This window comes from Haemaphysalis longicornis, unplaced genomic scaffold, assembly GCF_048455015.1.
Source record: "Haemaphysalis longicornis isolate Haplotype H1 unplaced genomic scaffold, Haemaphysalis longicornis Haplotype H1 scaffold_152, whole genome shotgun sequence".
NCBI classification, from domain to species: domain Eukaryota; kingdom Metazoa; phylum Arthropoda; class Arachnida; order Ixodida; family Ixodidae; genus Haemaphysalis; species Haemaphysalis longicornis.
This window is the reverse complement of record NW_027526259.1, coordinates 383541-409519: the sequence shown is the minus strand read 5'-3', so window position 1 is coordinate 409519 and position 25979 is coordinate 383541. Positions and strand designations below refer to the sequence as shown.

The 25979-nt window shown below is 49.9% G+C and overlaps 1 protein-coding gene across 1 annotated transcript in view; it reads right to left on the bottom strand.

Annotated features, from left to right (window-relative positions):
- The window catches only part of LOC144165973 (uncharacterized), a 220894-nt gene that overhangs the window by 39010 nt on the left and 155905 nt on the right, over positions 1 to 25979 (bottom strand). Inside the window, exon 5 of the mRNA XM_077695647.1 lies at positions 18983 to 19021. Coding sequence (XP_077551773.1) covers positions 18983 to 19021 — 39 coding nt within the window. The remainder of the gene's footprint in view (positions 1 to 18982; positions 19022 to 25979) is intronic.

Genomic DNA, 25979 nt, shown 5'->3' with positions numbered 1-25979 from the left:
CTTTAGGAAAAGAAAGGGCTAAGCCTACGGATAGGGAATCTGTAATTATGACTGGAGACGATATTGGTATGTTAAGCTTTCGTAGTGCCAAGACAATTGCCAAGAATTCCGCATAGAATATAGGGATAAAATCCATGAGACGAACCGAAAAGGATCAATTTAGGGAAGTGGAAACTATACCTATTCCGGATTTTTCATCTTGTTGAGAAGCATCTGTATATATGATAGTACTTTGCTGAATAGAGTTCAAATGATCTTGTAGGATACCATTTGTTGTTGTTGTTGTTGTTGCGCCTTTAGATATGGAGCATACCCAACCAGGGGATCGGCCAATCAACAGGGGACGGTTAAAATATATGAAATTCTAATCTAATTACGAGACGCTTAGAAAAGATAATTTAGACCGGTTGGAAAGAGTTTTGGTTCCATAAACGACAGAAAAAAAATCTGGAAAATCAAGGCGAGGGTGACTAATCGCAATCATAAAGAGAATATATTGGAATTTTCAATGAAGCGCAGGAAGGCAGAGCATGCATCCCGGCGGCAGAACCCCGTTTCGTAGCCCCGAATGATAGTAGAGCCGGCACTGTTAGTATATCCCCAGACTGCGAAGCGTCACCTCCAGGTTCTGATGTCTGAGACGTGAAAAATGTCGACATGTCAAGAGTGTTCCACAGACTCGTCTTCGTTACAATAGCTGCACAGAGATGTTGGCGCCAGACGAGACCTTTGTAAGTACCTATTTAACTTGGGTACTCGACAGCGTAGGGCTGTAATAATCACCTATAAGTGGCGCGAAGGGCACCATTCAGGTTTCCACGAGCATTTCGGAATATTAAAATTGCTTAATTACAATACAATTGATTCTTGCTGTTCTAGAATTTTCAGCATCCCACGGTACCTAGCGGCGGTTATTAAAGGTGTCGACTCAACAACGTCTACAACAGGCCCAGAAAGTGCGATCCTTTCTAGAGAGTCCGCGGTCTCGTTTAGTGTGATCCTTGCATGACCACGAACCCAAAGAAGGTTAATTTCAGTGAGGTGAGGTGGCAGGAGTGACCAAAACGTCCGCAGAAGGGGAGTGTCTTTAGGGAAAGAAAGGGCTAAACATACCGAAAAAGAATCTGAAATTTTGATCGGAGATGTAATTGATGCATCCAGCTTTCGTAGTGCCAGGACAATTGGCAGGAATGCCGCGTAGAATGTGGGGATAAAATCAACCAGACAAACTGAAAAGTACCTGTTAAGGAAAAGGGAAACTATACGTATACCGGATTTTTCTTCTCGTTAAGAGGCATCTGTATATATTATAGCACCTGACTGCATGGAGGCCAAATAATCTTGGAGAAGACGATTTAGCAGTCTGGCTGGTAACAGTTTGGCATTTTTAGGAAAAATGTTCCGGAAAGAGGAGAACTCCGGTCAAGATATGGAATAACCTGATTTATTGCTACACCCAATGGAGAAAGAAAGATTTGTACCAAAGTGATTTGTGGATATAAGGATCTGGGCCATTGGTGCAGCAGAAACGAATCTGGTTAAGCAATAAAGATAAACTATTCCCTGTTCACCCCGGAGCTATAAGCTCTCAGAAAAGTTTCCGCGTTAAGTATCCGAAACCTTTATGCAGAGGAAGAACGCGCGCTTCCAAGTAAACTACTGCATTAGCTACATTCTTAGGTAACCCGAAGCAGCAGAGAAGAGCCTGGCGTTCCAGGGGCCATATTCTCGAGTGCACAAATTGCCGGCAATTCGCCATGGTTGCCAACAATTTGCCGGAAGTCTTTTCTAATTGGCTTTCAATTTTGGTCACGTGCTTCCAGTTGACAAAGCGGTTGTGTGTGCTGTCGTCATTTTGACGTTTTATGACGTTTACGGGCACCAGTTCTAAAGTTTGCCTTATTTCTCTTTACTGAAAGCGCATAATTCTTGGCCGGCAATGAAAAACCTGACAAAAAGCACTAGATATGACAACGTAGGCCTGTCTTTGCTATTCAACAACAATAACGCTTTTAATACACGCCCTATCTGTAATTGGCTGGGAAGGCATGACGTAATTTAAACAGTTGGCGGGAGCAATTACGTCATTCATTGGCAACTTCAGCCTTGCGTAAAAGTGACGTAATGCTACGTAACAGCTTGAAAATGGGGGCTGTTTTTGTCGCAAAATACAAGAAAAATAGTGCAAAAAATTGCCCCGGCTTTAGGCACGGCGAAATGTCCGCTAATTTGCAGCAGGTGCAGTTTCACATGCGCGCTGTTTAAAGCATGTTTCCTACCGAAACAAATTATAGTTTCAAGTGCTTCCAAGTCAACGATCATGGAGCATACAAATAACGGGAAGTATTCTACTTTTATGTTTGGCAATAAAATAAAAACATTTTGTTTGTCGTAACCGCAACATAAGAGGGCAGTACAAGCCTCTCCATGACAAAGAGAACCCAATGCCTGGGATTTGTCCATACTCGACCTAGTAAGCTGCTGGGTCACATGATCGAACTCAAGAGAAAAATAACAAATAGCATCCTCGATAAACACGCACCGCGGTTGCACCCAAAACCGGCGCGGTGCACGGTGCCCAACGACGGTGCGCACCAGCACGGTGCATTGATCGAGGACGAACTGAGCGGTTCTACCCTAGCGCCATCTCTTAAGCTGTGAAATCAACTCATCAAAACGTTCACAAGTGGCTAAAAAGCAGCGTAATATAAAACAGCGCCACTACAAAGTGGTATGTATTGAAAGCTAATGATTATATTGATACGCGGTAGTCCGGTATCTACAGAAGGCACAGAAAGACGGACTAAACGCCGTCCAAGCAAGGGGCCGAACTTCACGCGCGTCGCTCTCAGCGTCTTCTTCTTCCCTGCTTGATGATGATCCCTCGTAACAGGTGATGTCTCGTAACAGAATGTCTCGTAACAGGTGATGTCTCGTAACAGAATCCCCCTCCCGTAAGAGAGAGAGAGAGAACCTTTAATAGAAAAGGATGACCACTGGTCACGATGGGGGAAAGGAATGGGGAGGGAGGGTAAGAGAAAATAAACAAATAAATGCTGGTCGTTCTCAGTAGACTCAATAACTGGGCCAGTTCTTGTAACCTGCAATTCATGGGCCAGTTCATGGTGATCGCAATAGGGTTTGTGTACATACACCAGTTCGTTCGGGGGAGGACCCGCTCAAACAACCCGTGCCAGACCGCTTTTAATTGAATAAACCGCTATTTCATATAATAGTTGTGCATCAGTTTGTTGTGGATCGGGATGTGGTTGGGGAGATTTAAATGTACGGTGCGTGGCGAAAGCTGGGCACCACCAAACTAGGTGTGTAAGGTCTGATGGAATGGTGGTACGGCAGTAAGGACATCGAGGGGGCAGGTGAGGGGTATACCACTTGCGAAGTGTTTCAGGTGTGTACGCTGAATTTGCAATATATTTGTTAATAAAAATTTCGTCTGAGCGGGGAATAGGAGGTAGGCGGCTGAGGTAGCCAGCTGGAGTTAGGGCTTTTAGACGTGTGCGTCGGTCCTTCTTGTGCTGGTGAATACGCATCGCTGGGGAGGAAGAGGGGGACTGCGACGGCCTTACCCCAGGCACCAGTGGAGGATAAGAGGGGGAACTCTCCTCAGCGGCCACATGAGCCGCCTGGTTGCCTGAAGAAAATGGTTCGTGGCCAGGTACCCAGTCGACGCGGATGTTGGTGTTGTTCCGTTTGAGGAGTTGAATTTGAAACAGAATTTCGTGGACGACAGGGTGGGTCGAATCATACGATTGCAATGCTGTGAGGGCCTCGTACGAATCTGTGAGTATGCCTATGGAGGGCGGTAGAGGTGGGCCACAGTCAAAGGCGATAGCTGACACTGCGTTGTTAATAGCGTACAGCTCCGCATCGAGGCTGGAAAGTTCCTTGCCAAGTATGGTCGTGTACCCTGAGAGAACCGGTGCCTCAGGGCATGTCCAAGCAAGGCCCGCGCCGTACTGGTTTACGCTTGCGTCCGTGAAAATGTCCAGTTCGTTCTGAAGGCGATCCCTTTGGAGGCGTCGGATTCGTCGCTGTCGCAATAGACTATTAGTACGCTCCATAGGTCTGCTATGCGTAGAAGTATCAATTGCTGGTCGCTACCAGGGTGCTATGGGGACTGGGTACTCGGAAAGTACTAGTGGTCTTCTGGCGTCCCACGCTACTAAGGCGTGTCCCTGGTGTGTAAGGGGTCTTTTGAAGTCCGCCTGGGCTTTGACCTCCTGAATGATGGCTTCAATAGAATGAAGAGGTACAGCTTGCTCCAGTTTACCAATGGGTGTGTGCTTTGGTAAGCCAGTGACTGTCCTGAGGGTCGCCCGATGTAGCACCTGAATGGTTTTGGTGTTGGTCTTGTTGAGGTCGTAAGCCGTTGCACCGCACGTGAGGGTGCTCACAGTGACATCCCTGGCCATATTCAAGATGGCATTCTGCGATGCTCCACCATATTTATTCGACAATCGACGAATGGAGTGCAGTATGGCATTCTATTTCTGTTTTAATCTTTTGAGCCAAATGCCAGGACTGTTTTTTGTTCCAATTGGAAGGCCTAGGAGTGTAATGGGCTCAGTTGAAGCAGATACATCGCAGTTGACTAGGTTGACTACAATTTCTTGGGGCGGGTCACGTGGCTTACAACCATATACTGCCAAAAATTCGGTTTTTGCAGGTGCGAGTTCTAGACCTAGCTGAGCCAGAGTGAGCTCAAGGCTATTAGCCGCGGCCTGTAGCTCAACAACCTGGCTCTCGAAAGAATCAAAGTCGGCCGCTTCAGTCCAGACCGTGATATCATCGGCGTATATGGTGAAGCGGGCGCCTGAGTCAATTTCAAGTTGTCGAGCTACTCTGGTCATGGCCAGGTTGAAAAGTAGAGGGCCTAAAATCGACCCTTGGGGAACACCGCGGTCGAGGTAGTAAGTCGTAGGTTCCCATCCAGGGTGCGAACCGTGAAGTCGTACAAGCCGGCTTTGGAGAAATGCTGTAATCCAATTTTGCGTGCGGGCACTGGGGTAGGCACGAGCAAGTTCCTCTAGAATGACCGGGTGGCTAACCTTGTCGAACGCCTTTCGCAGATCAACCGCCATGATCAGGTCAGGAGTGCCGCGATGGTAGTAGGGGCGGGTAATTACCCTACGCAGAAGCCAGAGGCTATCATGCGTGCCAACATTTGGCCGGAAACCTGTTTGGGCTGGGTGAAAATACGGTTGGACATATTCCAAATAATGTGTGAGCCGACTGTTGATAAGGCGCTCAATAAATTTGAAAAAAAAACGGGCGTGACGGATATCGGCCTAAGGTTCTTGATTTCAGTGGAATGCTGGTTGGGTTTGGGGATAGGCAAAATAAGTGTTAGTTTAAGGTGTTCTGGCACTTGTCCGTGCTCCCAGAGGTCATTGATCTGACATAAAAGGTGTTTCAAAGCCTCAGACGGGAGGTTTCGGAGGTGCTGCCACGTGACACCGTCATGACCGGGCGCAGAATGAAGCCGTCCCTGGCGGATTACGATGCGTAACTCGGCCATTGTAAAAGGCAGCTCCAAGTCAGGGTCAGGCTGAGGAATATCAAAAATTTGAAGTGGAGCGGGGGGAGAGGTGGAAGCATGGGGAAAAAAGGTACTTATAAGTCGCCGCTCCACTGTTGACGGGTCTACGCTGAGGGTTAGGGTAGCGAAAAGAGGGGTTCGTTTGGCAGTCTTCTGAGTGAGGCTGCGGTGCAGACGCCAAAGCGGCGGTAAGCCTCTCGCGTGACTGAGGGTGTCACATAGAGTTGTCTAGTAATATTGGTTTAGCTCTTTTTGATAAGCGGTAATAAGTTGGTACTGTTTCCGAATCTTTTGGAGATCTTTCTGGCATTTTCCATTAGATCTATAGGTGCGAGTGAGCTTATCTACTTTTTTCCAAAGGTTAGCCATGTGGTTGTCCATGTGTGGCGTTTCCATAGCACATTCTATGTCCTCCTGTGCCCGGGTAGATGTTGTGGTGATTAAGAAGCAGAAGTCCCGTAATGAGGCTGGGGGAGATGCACTCATTATAGCCTCCCGAAAGGCATCCCAATCAATTCGCTTCATGGTCTTCCGTCGGCGGATCTTCTTCCCACGGAGATGGATAAGTATTGGGAGATGATCACTGCCCCAAGTTGTAGAGAACGGTAACCATTTGCGAGTAAGGCAAGGAGTAGCCCAGGTTAGGTCAGGGGTCGCATCTTGCTGCGAGGCATGAAGACCAACTCGAGTGGTCATGCCTGGTTCATTAATTAAAATGAGATTTGAGGCCTCGGCGGCGTCTTCTAGTGCTTGTCCACGAGAATGAGTGTGGGCATAGCCCCATGTGGTGCTCTGTGCATTGAAGTCACCACCGAGAAGGATTGGGGTACCGGGAAATTGGGCCATGAGAGCAGGAAGCCAGGCGAAAGAGGAGTTAGTTTTTGTTGAATTGACAGGTTTGTAATAGGCAATGGCCACGATAATAGGTTCACCGCTAGGTAAGCGGGTGTGCACCGCGACGACTTCATGGTTGTTGGAGTTAAATTCGCTAGAAAAAATTTGCTGGGTACCTACGGAGGAACGCACCAGAACTATATCGTAACCGGGGAGAACAGAAGTGGTAAGAGAACCACGGCGGATGTGATGAGGTATAGAGGGGTTAGAAAACGTAACATACCCAGCTACATGAAGGGTACAGCGCGTTTCTTGGAGGAGAATATAGAGTGGCTGAATTTGTTTTATTTTCTGTTTGAGGATAGTTTCTTGTTGACAGAAGCTTCTGCAGTTCCACTGTAGGGCAGTCGCGGGTGTACCTATTGTGGCTGTTTGGTGGGTCGCGAAGGGACTTTGCGAGGGGGTTCTTTGGGGGGCTCTTGCTTAGGCAGTTTCTGAATAACAGATTCTATTAGGCTTCTGATCTGGCTGAGTTGGTTGTCAAAATTTTCCTGGTCTTTTTTTTGATCTGCCTGGCGCGCGAGACGCTCATAATGAATGTCCGCGCGGACAGCCTGGAGGGCAAGTTGAAGAGGGGAGTCGTGGAACGACTTGGAGGTTGGTGTGCGCTTGGTGCTGGGGCTACGGCTGGGTCGGTTTTGGGAAGTCAGATGGAGCTTGGAGTTAGACTTCGCGGGAGGCTTTGTTCTGTCAAGGAGGCGGCTTCTGAGCTCTTGGTTCTCTGTGCGGAGTTGGCGATTTTCAGTTCGCAGCTGTTGAATGTCGGAACGCAATGCAGCCAGTTGCGAAAGTATGGAGGCCAAAGTTGCATCCTGGGGCTTACTGGAAGAAGATGCGACGGCATCGGATTGATCCGCCGATGCTGAAGAATTAGTTCGAATGCGGTCAGCCCAAGATACACCCCACGATGCATCGCGTTGAGGGTTGTTGGTTGGTGGGGTAGGGATTCTGCTGGAGCACGTGGGGTTGAGGGCAATGTGTCGAAATTCCTTACAAGAAATACAGTAAATCTGAGGGCCACAACCATCATCTTCCGAGTGCGCTTTGCCGCAGGAGTTACAAACTGCCTCTGCCGGGCAGGAGCGAGCCATGTGTCCGACGTTGTGGCAGTTGTAGCAAACTAGCCTCTTGGGTTGGTACAGGGAGACTTTCACAATGACCATATAATATTTGACTACCTTTGGTAGCGTGGGTGTGTCGAATCGGAGCAAGGCACGGTTTGCGCGGCCGAGACCGGTACAAGATAGGATATTGGCCTGCTCACAGCGGAGCCACCGGAGTGTTTCTTCGTTGCTTTCATCGGGCTCTATTGAGATGATTCCTCTGGAAGTGTTGGGCTTGTAGGGAGACAGTTTGATTTCTACAGGGACATTTTGACGGGCACCTTTGAGGTCGAAATGGAGTGACGTGACGAGGAGTAGTCTCGATGCGTGCGTGTCCCGTAAGAGCACCGTCTCGGTGCTGCCCAGGGCAAAACTGTAGGCTATGGACGGTAGGGCTTTAGACGGACGACATGGACGATGTCAGTCTTCGGAGGGCGCGATGAGTCAGCCGGAACGACAGGGGCGATTTCATAGTTTACACCAGTCACTTGGCGCAGGACATGGTAGGGGCCGTAGTAACGGGCGAGCAGTTTCTCAGAACGCCCTACTTGGCTCGCAGGACACCAGAGAAGCACGAAGGAACCTGGCTCAAAGAGGCGGGTGCCGTGGCGTCGGTCGTAACGGGACTTTTGACAATCCTGGGATGACATAAGCCTGGTGCGCGCTATGCTGCGTGCAAAGTCAGCCAACGCAATGGCGTCTTGGGCCTAACCAGAAGGCGGCGTGTTGTGTTCGATTAAGGTGTCCAGGGGCAAGACCGGCTCTCGACCGAAGAGGAGGTAAAAAGGTGAAAATCCGGCGGTATCATGACGGGTCGAGTTGTATGCGAATGTAATGAAAGGTAAATCAATGTCCCAGTCGCGATGGTCATCCGAAACGTACATGGAAAGCATATCCGTTAGGGTTCTGTTAAGTCGCTCCGTAAGACCGTTGGTCTGCGGAAGGTAGGCAGTAGTAAATTTGTGCGTGGTTGCGCAGGAGCGAAGGATGCCGTCGACTACTCGCGACAGCAAGTTTCGTCCGCGGTCAGTCAATAGCTGACGAGGAGCACCATGATGGAGGATCACCTCGTAAAGGAGGAAATCTGCGACATCAGTAGCGCAGCTGGTTGGAAGGGCCCGTGTTATTGCGTAACGGGTCGCGTAATCAGTGGCCACTGCAATCCACCGATTTCCGGCCGCAGACTGGGGAAAGGAACCAAGCAGGTCTAAACCAACGTGGAAAAATGGTTCAACCGGTATGTCCAGTGGCTGAAGAGGACCGGCGGGCGGCGTCGTTGGTGCTTTCCGACGTTGGCACTTGTCGCATGCACCGGCGACGGCGAATAGAGCGGTAAAGCCCTGGCCAGAAGAAACGCCGTCGGACACGGTCGTATGTTCTTGAAACTCCTGAATGACCAGCTGTTGGATGGTCGTGCGGTTGCTTAAGGACGTCCAAACGAAGGTGGTCAAGCACAACAGGGAGCAGCTCGGGATCTTCCAGGCGTGCATTCTTACGATAGAGCACACCGTCCTTGAGTTGGAAAAAATCGTACTGATGGGTCCGAAGGGGCGTTACTCAGGCGTTCAATGATCTGGAGCAAAAATTCATCCTGGCGCTGCTCTTTACCAAGTTGGAAGAAAGAGGAAATAGCCAGAAGGGATGGAAATGCGTCGGAACACGTAGGCTCAGGAGGTTCGACAGGGTAGCGTGACAGACAGTCGGCGTCCTGGTGCAGGCGGCCCGATCTGTAGACGACTGAATAAGAACACTCCTGGAGGCGGAGAGCCCATCGCCCGAGGCGGCCGGTTGGATCTTTCAGTGATGCTAACCAACAGAGCACGTGATTATCCGTCACAACAGAAAAAGGTCGGCCGTAGAGGTATGGACGAAATTTGCCCACAGCCCACACACGAGCGAGACACTCCCGTTCTGTGGTGGCATAATTTCTTTCTGCTGGAGACAGGATGCGGCTGGCGTATGCGATCACGCAATCCTTGCCGGACTGACGCTGAGCAAGGACGGCTCCAATGCCATGGCCGCTGGCGTCAGTTCGGATTTCGGTGGGTGCAGACACATCAAAGTGGGCTAAAATGGGCGATGTGGTGAGGAGATGCACCAATGTGGTAAAGGCGTTGGCCAATTCAGGGCCCCACTCAAAGACGGTGTCCTTCTTCAAAATATCAGTTGTAGGACGGGCGATATCAGCAAAGCCTCTTATAAAACGGCGGAAATATGAGCAGAGGCCCACAAAACTGCGGACGTCTTTCGATGAGCGGGGCACAGGGAAGTCCTTAACTGCTTTGATCTTTGATCGGGATCGGGCTGTACTCCTTGAGCGTCGACAAGGTGGCCCAAAATAGTTCACGCCTCGCGAAGCGACACTTCACGGAGTTTAGCTGCAGGTTGGCCTGACAGAAAAGAGCAAGGATTTCACGCAGGTGCTGGAGATGAGTCTCGAAGGAGGGAGAAAACACCATGACGTCATCGAGATAGCAGAGGCAAGTGGACCATTTAAATCAGCGCAGAAGAGAGTCCATCATAAGCTCAAAGGTGGCGGGCGCGTTCCACAAACCGAACGGCATAACCTTGAACTGGGAGTGACGAAAGCGGTCTTTTCTCGGTCCGGCTCATCAACTGCAATCTGCCAATAACCTGAGCGAAGGTCTATGGAGGAGAAGTATTTCGCTCCATGAAGGCAATCTAGGGCATCGTCGATACTGGGTAAAGGGTAGACGTCTTTCTTGGTAACCCGGTTCAAGTGGCGGTAGTCCACACAGAAGCGCCAGGTGCCGTCTTTCTTTTTTACCAACACGACGGGTGAAGCCCATGGACTACAGGATGGTTGAATGATGTCCTTTGCGAGCATTTTTTCAACCTCCTGCTGGATGACTGCTCGTTCAGAAAGAGAAACATGGTACGGCCGGCGATGGATAGGCATGGAATCTCCTGTATCGATGCGGTGCATTACAGTTGTGCTTTGCCGCAAAGGTCGGTCACCCAAGTCGAAAACGTCTTCAAATGATGACAATAGGCGGCGCAGTTTGCTTGATTGAGCTTGAGATAGGTCTGGGCTGATCAGGGGTGAAAATTTATCTGGCGAGGTAGGTCGATGGTTGGATCCATGTTGTTGCATTGGGTCACGGTCTAAAGCATATGCCGAAATTTCAGCTGCCACTAAATGGGTGAGCGCGGCGACGGTTATATCTTCTGGAAGTACTTGAGTATGGAGCGAAAAGTTGAGGAGAGGCAAGCAAACGCGGTTCTGTTTGATAGTGACCACAGTGTGGGGCTGTGCAACATTTCGCGTCAATAAAAGTCGAAGATGGGAGTAACCAGGTAGTCACCGTCAGGAATGGCGGTAGACGTAGTAAGGGGACATAAGTGGCGGCTTGACTTTGTAAGCGAATGTGTTTGGACGAGCACAAGCGCGGCGGGGAGGAATCGGCAGTAGGCGGCAACTCAAGGCGAAGAAGGCCCGTAGAGGAATCGATGAGTGCTGCATGCTGCGTTAAGAAATCGCGGCCAAGGATCACATCGTGAGGACATTTGTCCAAAACAGAGAAAAGAACAGTGGTATCGTGCACATACCGACAGGTGCACATACCAGCCATCGCCGGTGTACCGCCTTCGGTAACTTGAACATGCGAAAGGGCAGGTGTGAAGACTTTTCGCAAGCGGGTCCGTAGATTAGCACTTATAACGGAAATATGCGCCGCTGTATCAATCAATGCCCGAACAGGTAGGCCATCAACTTTCACGTAGAGCAAATTTTCCCTCGTCGGCAGCATCAAAAGAGGATATCCGGTCGGGGTCGGGAATGTAGCATCACCTCTGAGAGCTGCACTCGCTAGTTTTCCGAGTCGAGGCGTCCGTAGTGGGCCGGAACGTAGAGCGGTGGGGCTGCGGAGAGCGAGACTGTCGGCGCTGGGGTGACGGGGAACGGCCAAATCGTGGGGTGGAGTAGACGGCAACGGCGGCACTGCGTTGCTGGTAGCTGGCAGAAGTGCGGTTCGTCACAGACTGCGGGACACGGTCGTTCCATGTGCTTCGAGCGGAATAAAACCAGCGGCTCTGGCAATACCGGGCAACATGACAAACACGCCTGCAGTTAAAGCATATGGGTCGGTCATCGGGAGTTCTCCATTGAGCCGGGTTCCTGTAAGACCGTGGCCAACACTCTTGGCGGTCGGGGACGACTGAGCTGGCCCGCAATGATTGCAGGAAGCGGCGTTGGCGGGAAATTGCCGACCGACAGGATGGCTCATGTGGCAGGCTGGCTGCAAGCCCATGCAGGCAATTTCATCGCGCACAACTGCTTGTATAACGGAAAGTGTCGGCAGATGAACGTCAGCGACGGAGTGTTGGGTGTTGACAGGCTTCATGGCCTCTATCTCACGTCGGACGATACGGGTCACCGTATCTGCACTGGTTTCTGCCGGTGGTGGGCTCGGTGGCGAAACTGGGCCCTCACATGAAGACGTTGCAGCGGTATTGGGAAGGCGCACGAATTTCTGAGTGATTCGACGGGTTTTCGCTTGTTCGAAGCGCTTGCACTCATCCAAAATTCAGCTTACAGTGGAGCAGTCTTTGCACACGAGCAAATTGAAGGCATCATCTGCTATGCCTTTCAAAATGTGGTCAACTTTATCCTGCTCGGACATGTGGTCGTCAACTTTGTGGCAAAGGGCCAGTACATCTAGGATGTTGATGATGATGATGGTTGGAGTTTTTTGACGCAAGGCCACCTGGGGCAAAGAGCGCCAAACAAAAGTATCTAAAAGAAAATAGTGGCTACTAAAGCCAAAATAACAATAAAATATATTAACGGCAATGGTGATGGCTGGTGTATAGGGCCAGATTTGATTATGCGTGATAGGAAATCAGGTTTAAAAACTTGACGTCTGACAAGTACAAAAATTCACAGCATATCCACGGGGTGAATGATGATGAGTGGGCGAAGCTCCTGAGGGGAAATTATCGGTAAAACCGTGACTCTTCAGTGAAAGTTCGCCCACTACATCTGTGTCCGAATGTAACGTCTAGAAAGTCTCGCTTAAACCGCGCGTCGGCACCTTGGGGCTGAGCTCGCCTGATGCGTTTTGCAGACGCCTCACGAGCTCTCACTGCATCGGGGTCTGCCTGCCGATACGCGCGCTTTCTCGCCGCTTCCCGTTCTCTGACGTTTTGGAGATCCTCTTCGCGCCGCAGCCGTGCCGCTTCGCGTACGGCAGGGTCCTCGCGCCGTTGCCGTGACGCTTGGGCCTCTCGTTCTCGAACGCTGGGATCTTGGCGGCGTCGTCGCGCAGCCAGACGACACGCTTCGGCCTCCCGCTCTCGTACGGCAGGATCTTGGCGGCGGCGTCGCGCAGCTTCACGGAGCGCTTCTGCCTCGCGGGCTCGCACATCTGCAGCCTTATCCATCGGGCGACTCCGAGCGCGCGCCAACAGCGAACGGATTTTAATACAACGCTCCCCGCCATCTAGTAAACAATCCAAGAACTAAACTAGAGGTAGCCACGCCATCTAGTAAACAATCCAAGCGCATGTTTTCATGATATACAAGTACCGCCATCTAGTAAACAATCCAAGAACTAAACTAGAGGTAGCCACGCCATCTAGTAAACAATCCAAGAACTAAACTAGAGGTGGCTACATACATACGTCGAGGATGGACAGACCCACGCCCTAAGGAGCTTCGCCCCTAAAAAACGATGGATGTAGGGGAATATGTTGTCTGTAGAGTTCTCTGAAGTGTTTGTGTCGTGTTGCGTGAAGTGCCTTGCATGTGATTAGTATGTGCACCACGGATAGGGCCTCTCCGCACCTGCTGCACTGGGGTCTAGAAGATCCCGTCAGCAGATACGAGTGCGAAGCATGTGTGTGCCCTATCCGCAGCCTACCCAAGGCGACTTCTGTGTGTCTGTTGCGTGTCTCAGTGGTGTGTGGTCCCAAGCGTGGCTTTATTACATGTAGTTTGTTGTCTGTCTGTTTGTCCCAGTGTGTTTGTCATGTTCTGCGCAGGTGTTCTCTTATGTGTGGCTTGAAGTTTGTGTATGGTACGGTTGTTATGTCTACAGTGTTCCTGAGTCCAGCAGCAGCGGCCCTCTCGTCTGCCAACTCGTTATCAGCGATCCCTGTGTGTCCTGGGACCCAGCAGAGGAGCAGCTCATGCTTTTGTGCATACACGGACATAATAGTGTTGAATACAAGATTAACTATGTGGTTTTTGGAGGGCTTGTGCGATGCCAGTGCGCGAACAACACTCAAAGAATCTGTATAGATGGTGGAATTGGGAATCTAGTTCTCAAGAATGTGTCGTACAATAAATAAAATTCCATACGCTTCTGCTGAAAAAATTGTGTTTACGCCCATGGTTCTGGCTGCATTGAAATTCGGACCATGAGCAGCGCACGACACCATAGTGGAGGTTTTAGAAGCGTCACTGTAGAATTCTGCACGTGGGTATTTAAACTGCAAAGAAAGAAAGTGCTGCAGTATTACAGCTCGCGGTACCCGATTTTTGTCAAGTTTCATAAAAGAAAGGTCGGAGGACACAGGACGAAATTTCCAAGGAGGTAAAATGTCTGAAAAGGATGATCTGTACACATATAAAAACGAAGCGCTCAGATCTGAGGCTCGCTCTCTCACTCTAAGTGAAAAGGGCAGCGGAACGGATGGGCGATTTACAAAAAGCACAGATGTGGATGTGTCGTTAAAGACAGGATAAAAAAGGATGGTTATTCAGCGATGAAATTTTAAAAGCATAAAGTAAGTCCATGTACGTCCGTTGGTTCTCAGGGCTCCACTTAACACACTCGGCATAGAGACTCTCGACAGGGCTAGTGCGAAAAGCACCCGACGCAAGCCGTAGCCCCAAGTGTAGCACTGGGTCAAGCATTCGCAACGCTGTTTTAGTCGCCGATCCATATACCACACTGCCATATACTAAACGAGACCCAAGCAAAGCAGTATAGAGCCGTAGTAGGAGTTCTTTGTTGGATCCATATGATTGATGGGAGAGAACCTTAAAGATATTCATTGTTTTTAGACATTTATGTTTAAGTTCCTTGATGTGTGGAATGAATGTGAGTTGCTTGTCAAACACACCTTAGAACTTGTGCTCCTTGTTCACAGGAAGCGACACGCCATTAAGAGTAATGTCTGGGTCCGGATGGACCCCGCGCTTCCTGGAGAACACGACGCAGGAGCTTTTTGCAGGATTCAATTTAAACCCATTCTTGTCTGCCCAGCCGGCAAGCTTCTTGACACCAAGCTGGACTTGGCGTTCGCATATTGCCGTATTACATGATTTAAAAGATATTTGCACGTCGTCTACATACATAGAATAAGAGATTGTTGGTGGCAGTGCCTTTCCAAGAGAGTTCATCTTTACTATAAAGAGAGTGCAACTCAACACGCCACCTTGCGGCACGCCATTTTCTTGGACGTGACCCTTTGAAAGTGCACAACCAACTCTTACTCTGAACGTTCTCTCCGACAAATAACTTACAAGGGTGTTCAGCATATTACCCGAAACACCGAATGACCTGAGGTCACTACGGATCCCATAACGCCAAGCGGTGTCGTAGGCCTTCTCGAGATCGAAAAAGACAGTTAAACAGTACTGCTTATGCACGAAGGCATCCTTGATGTATGAGTCAAGTGCAACCAGTTGATCGTTCGTCGATCGCCCCACCCTAAAGCCTGTCTGGCAGCTCTCGAGAAGACCATTGTACTCGAGGAAGTACACGAGCCTGCGATTGATCATCTTCTCGAACAGCTTGCACAGGCAGCTCGTCAGGGCTATTGGACGGTAACTTGAGGGGGACGATGGGTCCTTTCCCTCCTTCAAGAAAGCCACTACAATGGCCTCCCTCCAAGAGTGTGGAATGTGCCCCGAAAGCCATATTTTATTATATAGATGTAGAACTGCTTTAAGTGTGTCTGCGTGCAGGTGTTGTATCATTGTGTATGTAATGTTATCTGGGCCTGGAGCTGAGGGTTCACACGTGCTCAGAGCAGCCCTCAGCTCATGTAGTGAAAACAGGGAGTTGTAAGAAGTCTGTAATTTGTTGTTGTCGTGTAGGGACTTCTTTTCACAAGAGGCTTTATGTTTCAGGAAAGTGTTCGTGTAGTGTGCTGAACTGGACACGTGTTGGAAGTGTTGTGCGAGTGTGTCAGCCAGGTCTTCCAGTGTGTCCCCTTTTGTACTGACCAGGGGCAGGCTGTGTGTTTGTTGTCCTTTGAGTTTGCGTATACGTGTCCATACCTTGCGTGTGTGTGTGTGTATGAGTTTATAGATGTTATGAATGAGTGCCAACTATCTCTTTTTGCCTCACGGCGCACACGTTTTCCGAATGCCTTGGCCCCTTTGAACAAGAGGAGGTTTCACGACGAGGGGTACCGACGGAGGATACCCCACGCCTTGTTCTGGGCCTCTCGCGCCCGCCTACAGTCCTCATTCCACCACGGCCTCCGCTGGTTGCGCGGGGCACCAGAGGCGTGGGGAATAGATTTTCGGCGGCGTCGAGGATGTGCGCCGTGAGGAGTTGGGTAGCTTCTTCAACGTGTAGGTGTCCTATGGATGTGTGGTGTAGTTTCGATGTCTCTGTTTAATGTGTTCCAGTTAGCTCGTGTTTCATTGAACCTATTAAGGGAAGATGAACTGCTTGGGCCTTTACCTATATATGTAAGTAAGAGGGGGAGTGGTCACTGCTATATGGGTCAGTTCCCACACCCCACACGAGAAGAGGAAAGAGAACTGCGGAGCCAATAGCCAAGTCAAGACATGAGTATGTGTTGTGTCCTATGTTATGATATGTAGGCTGTTTATTGTTGAAAAGGCATGCTCCAGAGGATGTAAGAAACCTCTCTATCAGGCGACCCCGGTCATCCGTACGAGAGGACCCCCAAAGAGAACTGTGAGCATTAAGATCGCCTGTTAGAATGTATGGTTGGGGCTGCTGGTCAACCAGCGCCTCGATGTTAGAGTTAAAAAGTGTAACATCAGGAGGATTTATATGGAGCATACCGTTATCAACCTATTAAATATTATTAAGCGTATTGCTACAGCCTCAAGGATAGTGTTTAAAGTGACAGGGTGGCATGCTAAGAATTTCCGGACGATTATGGCCACACCGCCAGAAGAGTGTGTGCAGCCATCCCTGTCTTTCCTGTATACCAGGTAACTATTCAAGAAATTTGTGTGTTTAGAATTCAAATGTGTTTCCTGAAGACACATTACACTTGGCTGATTGGTATGCAGAATCTCATACATGTCAAGATTATTCAGAAGGCCTCTGTAGTTCCATTGAACAATATTTTCTCTTCCCATTATTTAGTGTGATAGCTACTGGAGTGTATATGTTTATTAGTCGTCTTTCGGGGCTGTGACTCTTGGATTGGGCTTTTTGGGCCTATCTGTAGGCTTGGACGTCGGAGGCCGATCCTTGCGCTGCGTTGCAGGCAAGAATGGCACGACGTCCATCTCGTCGTCCGATGTCCTGGGTGTGCCCGTCGAACCGGGCCCCCCGGACTTGGCCCCCCTTCTGGGGCCCTTCGTTTGACCCGCCACCGCCGCAGGTATCGGAGGCACCAGAAGTGGCACGGGCGTTGCCGTGGCGGTGGGAGCCGGTGCGGGGCCCATGGTGTCCATGGCACCCTCCAACGCACTTGATAATGGGGAGGCAGGGACGGGAGCGGCACCGGTCCCGACGGAAGAGGTTGCCACCACAACCGCTACTGGGTGAGCGAGCGGTGCAGAGGCTGGTTGGGCTGCCAGAGGCAACCCAGGGGGGGGGGGGGGGGGCGGGGGCGGGACCAAGTCTGACTCGCGATTCGGGGTCCCCGCCGAGACCAGACGCCGCTCCGCCCCCCGGTGAGCCGCGTCGGCGTACCTCCCCAGTGGGAAAGAGGCGAACCTCTTCCGCGCCTCTGGGAAGGTGATGTTCTCTGTTACTTTGACATTGATTATTTTCTTTTCTTGTTGGAATTTCTCACATTTGCGGGAGTACGGCGCGTGCGATCCCCCGCAGTTAACACAAGTGAAGGTGGTGGAGCTGCAGTTATCTGTCGGGTGGTCCTGCGCGGCGCATTTGGCACAGGTCGTTTTGCCGCGGCAAGAGTTCGTACCGTGCCCGAACCGCTGGCATTTGAAGCAGCGGCGCGGGTTTGGTATGTACGGTCGGACTGGACATCGTATGAAGCCTGCATTGGCCGACTCGGGGAGCGTTGAGCAGTCAAATGTCAAGATCAAGTGTTTTGTACGGATTTCGGTGTCATTTCGACGCATGATTATCCTTCGCACTGCCGTCACACCCTGATCTCGAAGGCCATTGAGCAGATCTGTCTCTGTTTCGGTCACCAGGTCAGGATCGGAGATGACGCCCTGGGAACTGTTCAGCGTGCGGTGGGGTGTGATCTTTATGTCTGTATCTACCATGCGGGTTTGTTTGAGGAGGTTAATAGATTGCTGCCTGTTGTTAATCTCGATCAGGATTTCCCCTGTTCTGAGTTTCTTGGCTTTGTAGGATTTCCCTACAATGCCCTCAAGGAACTTGGAGATGAGAAAAACAGACTGTGCAGTGACGGGCTTTGACTTGTCAAGAGATTCCATTATTAGAAAGCGGGAGAAATTGTCAGGTTTTGGAAATGTCAACTCTGGCAAGAGAGGAAAGGAGACTTCGGTGCGGCCCCTTTTCGGGGGCCGATCACGTTTTTGGGGGGGTTTTGAACTATCCATATAGCATAGGAAAAAGCAGGGGACGGGGGTACTTTCTTCGCTCGGTTTACCCTGATGCCGAGAGAGGTCCCGGAGCTCCCTGCCTGGTAAACAGACAGGGAGCCCATCCGCCGGAGCTTGACCTGGGCTCCGACGGCCACCGTTCGTGGTTACTAACCCTCCACCTATAAACACATCGCCACGGTTGGATCCAGCATATGTTTGGGGGCTCGGGGTCCGCGGTATCGCCAGTACCGTCACCAAGATTGCTCAAGGTGCCCCGTGCGGGGTACATCTAGGATGTAGGCTAGACCTAGCGCAGCTTCAATTTGCCGTTCAAGGGCGCGTTCGGCGCGTAGTTGGAGCTGAGTATTAGAACAGAGACCTTATCAGCTGTCTGTAGCAGACTTTGTCTTGTGTTCTCTGTGCCAACGTTTCGAGATATCCGGGTGAAATACATGGCTACATGCACGGCGAAAAAATGTTTTGACTTAACTGATATTTCGAGATTTATCAGGCTTCACGGCAACGAAAGATTACTGTTTTATAGAAAATAGTGAAAAAAAGGATTCAGGAGTCTGACGTTTACGCACTCCGGTTAATCGACGTGCATGTATCGCAGGCACGAAAAACAGAAACAGATGCGGAACACTGCTTCAAAAGCAACAATGCAATAATATGAAGAAAAATGTTGTTGGAATCGACGCTATGACGGATACATACCCGGATAGGAAGAATATTGATGATCCGCTCTCAGAGAATCTGAAAATAAAACAATATACATTATGCTTCCAATTTTGTATTGGTAGAATTTAGCACTGAAGTCTGAATAGTAAGCAAAACAAATGCAAACGTAGACATCAAGCTATACACAGCGAAACTCTCACAAGTACAATAGAAAAAAGTGTAATGAGGGGCAAGGTTTCGTGAAGTTATTTATGTTCACCGCAAACTCGTCATCAACCCTATACGACATATTACTCATAAAACGAACAGTCACCCGAACCCTGGGAAAGCATCAATCGCAAACGAGATATGACTCACCTGCACGAAAGCGCCGCACAATTTAAACAACACATTAGTCTTAAAGGTCACACCATAAAACTTAAGATTTAAAACTAAATTTGGGTAAAATGCCTTTAGCAGGTAACTTACTACATTTTTTGCTTTTTCTAACAACACTTTCCTCAGCTCGGAAGAGTTGAATCTCGGGCTGGTTGGTGCATAATTGTGAAAGCTACAGCGCGTCAAACGGGACCGGGAATGGAGTGTAGAGCGCAAGTGTTTCTTTACTCCTGTTTTCGTGCGGTTTGAGGCGCTGTAGCTTTATTTTAAACCTACGTCGCCCTCGAACTTTTTTGCTCATTTGTCAGCAGCTCTGAATAATACTTTCTAAAAAAACTGTAGTGATGGATCTGGTGGCCAATGGCAAATGCTGCCCAAGTTAAAATAAAGCATCAAACCCCCACTAGTTCCTAACTATAGCTTAGTAACAAACTATTTGGCATGGCGTTGGTCTGCGTTATTCTACAATCTGTTCGTCCGGGAATATAGAACTCATTGCTTTGTTCTACTCCTTTAGGCTTTTTTTACCACCGGTGATTAAGCTCTGGTAGAGTCGCGCGCGAAAAGATCCATGACAACAGCTGGACCACGCCGTCCGATTTCCAGGTAGTCTTTGTAACAATTCAGCCAAGCCACGAAGTGTGAATTGAGCTAGAGCTTCCTGCCCCCTGCCGATTTCTTTCTCATACACAGTGCACTGCCTATGAAAGCTGTTACAACCTACAATTACAACCTATGGAATTATTACAACCTATGAAACCAAAACCCTATTCTTCCCCAGGTTCGCAGATGCTTCAAAATGTCTCGTCAGGCGGTTCCATCTGTGATTTGCAGGACGCTTGCTTCCCATCGCTGGTTACATAACTGACGTGCTTTTGTGACTGTTGTTCAGTGGGGTCTTCTTGTACCTAAAATCACTGCGTGAGGCGCCTCGGCGTACCGTGACTAAGCGGCAAATGCACGGGGCTTGAGGTCCGCGTCGCTGCGTGGCAGGCGATTCTGGGAGGCATAACTCGCATCCGATGAGTATGATTCTGTTGCTATGGGGCTCTTCTGCGCTTTGCGCAAATGACCCTTCTTGCAAAAAAATAGCCGCAGAGTTCCAATAGGTATTGGTTCAGCTGCGGTGGCTTCAGGTGCACCTTGATGGCGGGCACAAGCTTTAAGCTGCACAGAGTGAGCACTATGGGGATGATGGCCATTCATACATACAAAAGATGTCCAGCCACAATCTTTATGGCTTGCTGCCTCATCTGCCATTTAGGATTTTTGTGCTGTGGCATCATGGAAGGTGGGAAACTGCGCCTCCTGCTGTTTGGGTAGCCATAGTCGTCTTTCAAATGGTATTTTTAGCACAACCTACCTCCCCTCATCTAGGGAGGACAGAAGGAGGCTTCTTACGTTGGATCCAAGGCCCACTGCAGGTAGCCGCAGGTGTCGAGGGCACATACACCGGAGTGTTGCCTCATACGCTCCCACAAAAGTCAGTATTGGGGATCATCCAGTATCGCGCGCCAAAAAAAAACAGGCAGAGGATGGGAAAGTTTCCCTAGAGGGTAAAGTACCTTGCCAGGCCACAGCACGAAACTTGTCGGTTTAGTAATCCAGGTCGACAACATGGAAGCAATTTTTTTTGAGAAACTTAATCGCCCGTGGGAAGATGTTCATATCCTCGATGGTTGTCCTCAGGAAGACGAGAAATGACGACGAGAACATTCGCGCTGGTCCAAGCCATCGTAGTTTCCAGAATAACATACGTGACATCTTATTTCCTCCTGAACAATGGGAACAAGCAGGGGGTGCGTGTAATCATTAGTTAGGCAGTCAAGCAAGCTATTGGAGTTCAGGTGAGCGCGGCTACAAAAAAACACTTCGAAATGGGTCTACACCTCACAATCGATGGACTTATTGAGGGTAATTTAGCCAATTTGAAAGAAAGGCTGAGCAAAATACATGCATGCAGAAGCATCTTGCAGAAGATATGCTGAAAGGCGGCGGAATCTATGGATGGAAACCAGTTGGCTGTTGAGTGGCTGGAACCCATGAACACTAAGCCAGCGCCCAAGACTAGAAACCATGTGAGTCATGGTGGCGGACAGGTGGTTCGAGCGCGTGATTTCAACAGACACCAGGAAAAAAGAGGAAGGAATCGTTTCCACGGACGCCTCTTCACTCTGACAGAGAAAACGGACAACCGCAATGGTGACAACCACGCAGGAGCTGCTGACGTGTGCACAGGCTGAATTCAAGAGTGTAGAAGAGGCAGAGACTGCCCTGGCCATAACCCCAGCGGGCATCATCATCAGCGGACATCATTCCACTTCAGCGGACATCATCAGCGGACACACAAGGGAAAGCGCCTAGCACCATAAACAGGTTTGCTTTGTACACCAGCATTCTTTAGTGAAACTGCTAAAAACGCTCCACCGTTCGATCTCCACGGCCTTGAGGTCGACTCTGGTTCCTATTGTAACGGCCTGGGTTCGAGCCGAAACAGTTTTGAGCGTTTTTTAAAGTGGAAAATTGTTCTATTTAAAAATGTTCTCAATATTTTATTCATGTGCCCGTAAATAACAGTTGTTCAGTATGTTTTGAGATTGCGGCAGCCAGTGCGCAGGCTATCACCGTGTTTTAATTTCTACTTTGCTCCATAAAGGGAAGGCCCCTTCTGTGCGGTAGACGAATTGTAAAGTCGCTACCGGGCAGGACCAACGCAGTCACGGACTTACAGAAAGCATAAAGAGTCTTGTAGCCTGGCTGGGTGCCTCAAATGGCACTGCATGTGCTTATTTAGGAGCAAACAATTCGAAAAGAAATATTCTGCGGTTGAGGGGAAGGAATTTGCCCAACAGCTGGTCCAAGCGCTCACCTACCACACCACGGTCGCAACCGATGCTACCCATAGAGACGCAACTACTACTTAAGGCTAACATTCCTTTAAAGCATATTTATATATTTACAAGGATTTTACTACGAGGGCGGGTATGAAGTTCCCAAATCCAACAACTGTAGTCTGGGCGTTCTTGGTGAGGTGCGTACTGTAGGAGTCATTTTTGTCGAGTGTCTGACAGAACAGGGCAAGTCCATATCATGTCTTTGCCGTGTCATGGGCAACAGGACGCGGGAGGTACGGCCAGCTGTATGGTAAAGGAGCCAAACACTCCGCACGCCACGTCCAGCTGACTGCTGGAAAAAGCGCCATGCCCAGATAAACTCCGAGGAGGAGGCCTTCCACCGGCGGGCAAGGACGTGTGGCCGATCCGATCCACGTGGGCTCAGTTATAATTCTTTCTGGGCCTAAAGTTGTAATGAGGCATGACGGGATGGGAATCCGAAGGAGCGAAGACGTAGAACCAGGTGGCTGGAAAAGCTTGCCGAGATGCAAGATAAAGCATTTATTTTCCGGAAAGACTGGCTTGCACTTGGTCGTTTCCATTCGGAGGTGGTACATCTCCTCAGTCCAGGAAACCTTTGGCAGTGGCTGCCGTCTTCGCCCAGTTCACCATATTCTTCTGGCGCACCGGATCCTCACCAACAAATGGTGCCGCTAGACCTTTCACCTGCGTGGCGTTCACTTGTATGAGCTCCTGACAGCTGCTGTTCCACAGAGGCGGAGGCATTATCTTTGGGTGTGAAGTTAGAGTTGTTAAAGAGGCTTAGTCATGTTTGGATGTGTCCGGGAGGCGGTTCTGGCTAGCCAACTGCAGGGCATGTGAGCAAGGTGTTGGGTACGTAGCAGTAACTACATAGATACCTAAATGGCCTGGGGTAGAGCAAGTCGCCCAGAATGTATAGTGGGCACTAGAATTTAGTTCGGGAAACTGTTGGTAGGGACTTTACTCTAACGTATGAAACCGTGAGGATAAGAACACGGGATCCCATGAAGGCAGGAGGAGAAGATATGTATAATACATGGAAAAATGCACAGCTGTGGATGAGTCCCATCATAACTATCCCCGCGACCAAGTGACCCATGGGACACACAGATGTCTAAAAAGGAGGACGTTCGTCACCGAGCGCGTGAGCTTACATCTCCGTGCTCGGTTTTCCTTTCCTTCGACCTCGTCAGGTGGGACAAGGTTTCCTACGAAGAACGCGGTTGGGGGTGCCGCTTACTCCATTCTGCACGCGCGGATGGAAATGATGCTGCCGCAGACACATGAAATGCCCCGCCTGCTCCTCTGCCACGACTCCAGTAGATCTACAAGATCTTCATCATCTTCATTATCTACTATGAAAATTCCCTGAGACTCTAGTCTTTTCGAGGAAACATGCGATGGTGCAGGCCTCAATTTGTGGCGTGAGACTTATTACCATCAGTTTCTCCGTGGTACTGTTCACCGGTCGACTATATCCGGGATTCTAAACTATCTTCCTGTGTAGCTCGAACACGCTTTTTACTGTGAAGCACTATATGTCTACCCTCCTCCTCGCCCAGTTTCAGTCCGGTGATGCCGATTTACTCGGCGTCAATAGACCTTATGCGAAATTGCTTGGTAACCTAGCAACACTGATGTAAACGAGACCGTCCGCCATATTGGTACGGGCGACGATCGGGAAGTCTCGTATTGTTTACGGTGGAAGAGTAGGTGACGGTAACGCGGTATGGCCCAAACTAGACGGCGTTTTCCGGGTCCCGACCACGGATTGTGGACGAAGGACTTGTCTGCGCTGCCGACTGTGTCTGGTGACTCATACCACCCGTGGTGCCGCGCCAAAGACCCATCCGAGTGGCAGCGGAGCAGGGCATACCGCCTAGCCACCGAGGCCTATTGCTCGCCTTCATCGGTGCGGACAAGCACGTGTGGCTCGCAGTATGTAAATCCTTGTTGGTTTTTCCCTTGACGCGAGTTAACCGGTATGAGCATTTGTATAGCACTCTGTTCACCGTTGTTTACCACGGAAATGCGTAGCGGGGACCCTGTTGCAGTAACCTTGGAAGAGGAATGCAACAATCACGAGACCATGCCGCTGGTGGGTAGATTGGTTATTTTCAAATGTTGTACATCGACATTATGGTATGATTTTTGGCGAAGATATTTACGGAAAGGTTGCGATCGTTTTCGGTGACAGTCGTCCGCCCGCGGGTTTGCCGCAAAGCAATCGCGCTTTGCGGTGAAGTCAACTACAAAAGTTCATATACGCCTTGAATTTTCTTTTTTAGTGTGTATGTTTTCATTACTTATTGCGCGTGTTCTGTGCAAAAATCTGTTTGTGGGTCTGGCTTCTCCTTTTTTGGCAGTGGGGTGGTTGTGCCTGTTTCTAAAGCGCATGCTTTCAGTGTTCCCGAACAGATAATACAGTAGCACCTCGTTAGCTCGAACTCACTGAACTGAAAGATTTTTTTAAATTCGATGGGTCATCGGTATAGCCCGAATGTTTACATGTTTATCTCGAAAGGTTTTTGAACTGAGTTCCAGATAATCATAATATTGCTTGCTTAAGCTATGACGAACACGATTATGCGGGTACTGGTATCATTACCCACGGTGAGGTTTGTAAATGTTAAACTTCCTTCTTTTGAAAATACATCAACAAAGCATGCAGCGATACTTGCAGGCTCGAAGTTGAAAGACAATTTTCACATCATTGCTGTTTGAGGTTTATATTATTGCCTTTGCAACAGTGTTAAGAAAGACACAAAATCTGGTCATTTTGAGTCTGTTCCTTGCGGCCACTGCTTTCCGCTCTGTCCCTTTACCATAAACTGTAGCGGACTAGTCCTGTTCTTCCCAGAGTGCTATTTACTGCTACTCTCTCTCTGTTCTTGCAGGTTGGGCTTCATCCATGTGCTCAGCAGCTGCTTACGCTCCCAGAAGAAAAGTAGTCGGCCCTACGTTGTGTGCCTCACCTTTGAGACGGACAATAGGGCGATTGCGGAGGCAGCCTGCGAGTGCCCGGCGGGTTGCAGTGGAGCATACAGTCACATCCTGGCGGCTGTGCACCAACTCGTCCTCTCGCAAGCCCAATGTTTTAAAGAGGCGCCACCGGAGCTTGCGTGCACTGAGATGCCACAACGGTGGGGACGTCCGAGACAGCAGGGAATCAATCCAGCGAGTGTCCAAGACATTGATTGGAGAAGCCCGCGAGAAAATGGCCCTCCCTTCCCTTGCCAATGCGTCTGTTCTACGCACGTCGAGTGCAGAAGCAATGCGAGCAGCAACCGAGTGCCGTGGAGACGCTTGGGAGAAAACTTGGTAGCCTTGGAAATGGGTTTGGCAAGAGATGCCAAGCATCTCTTGCTGTCGGCTCCGTCGTCCGTCGTCGGTCTGTCGTCCGTCGTCCGTCCGCACCTCTCCCCCTCTCCCCACCAGCTGTGCGATAGCGCGCCCGCTTCTCCACCTCTGCCTCTCTCCACGCCAGCTGGGCGATAGCGCGCGCGCTGCTCCTCCTCTCCCCGTCTCCACGCCAGCTGTGCGATAGCGCGCGCGCTACTCGTCACCGCAGCTGTGCGATAAGCGTGCATGCGCGTCTCCTTTCTCATCTCGTCCTCTCCACTCCATCTGCTCTATATAATAAACCCGGTCCGCGCGTCGCTCCCTCAGTTGCTGCTTCGGTTGAGTCACGCTGCGCCGTCCGGAGTTCCGTCATTTTCCGTTATTTGGATACCCAATCTCGTGAACGTTTCGGAACCTCCGCGATGCTTCGCATCAAC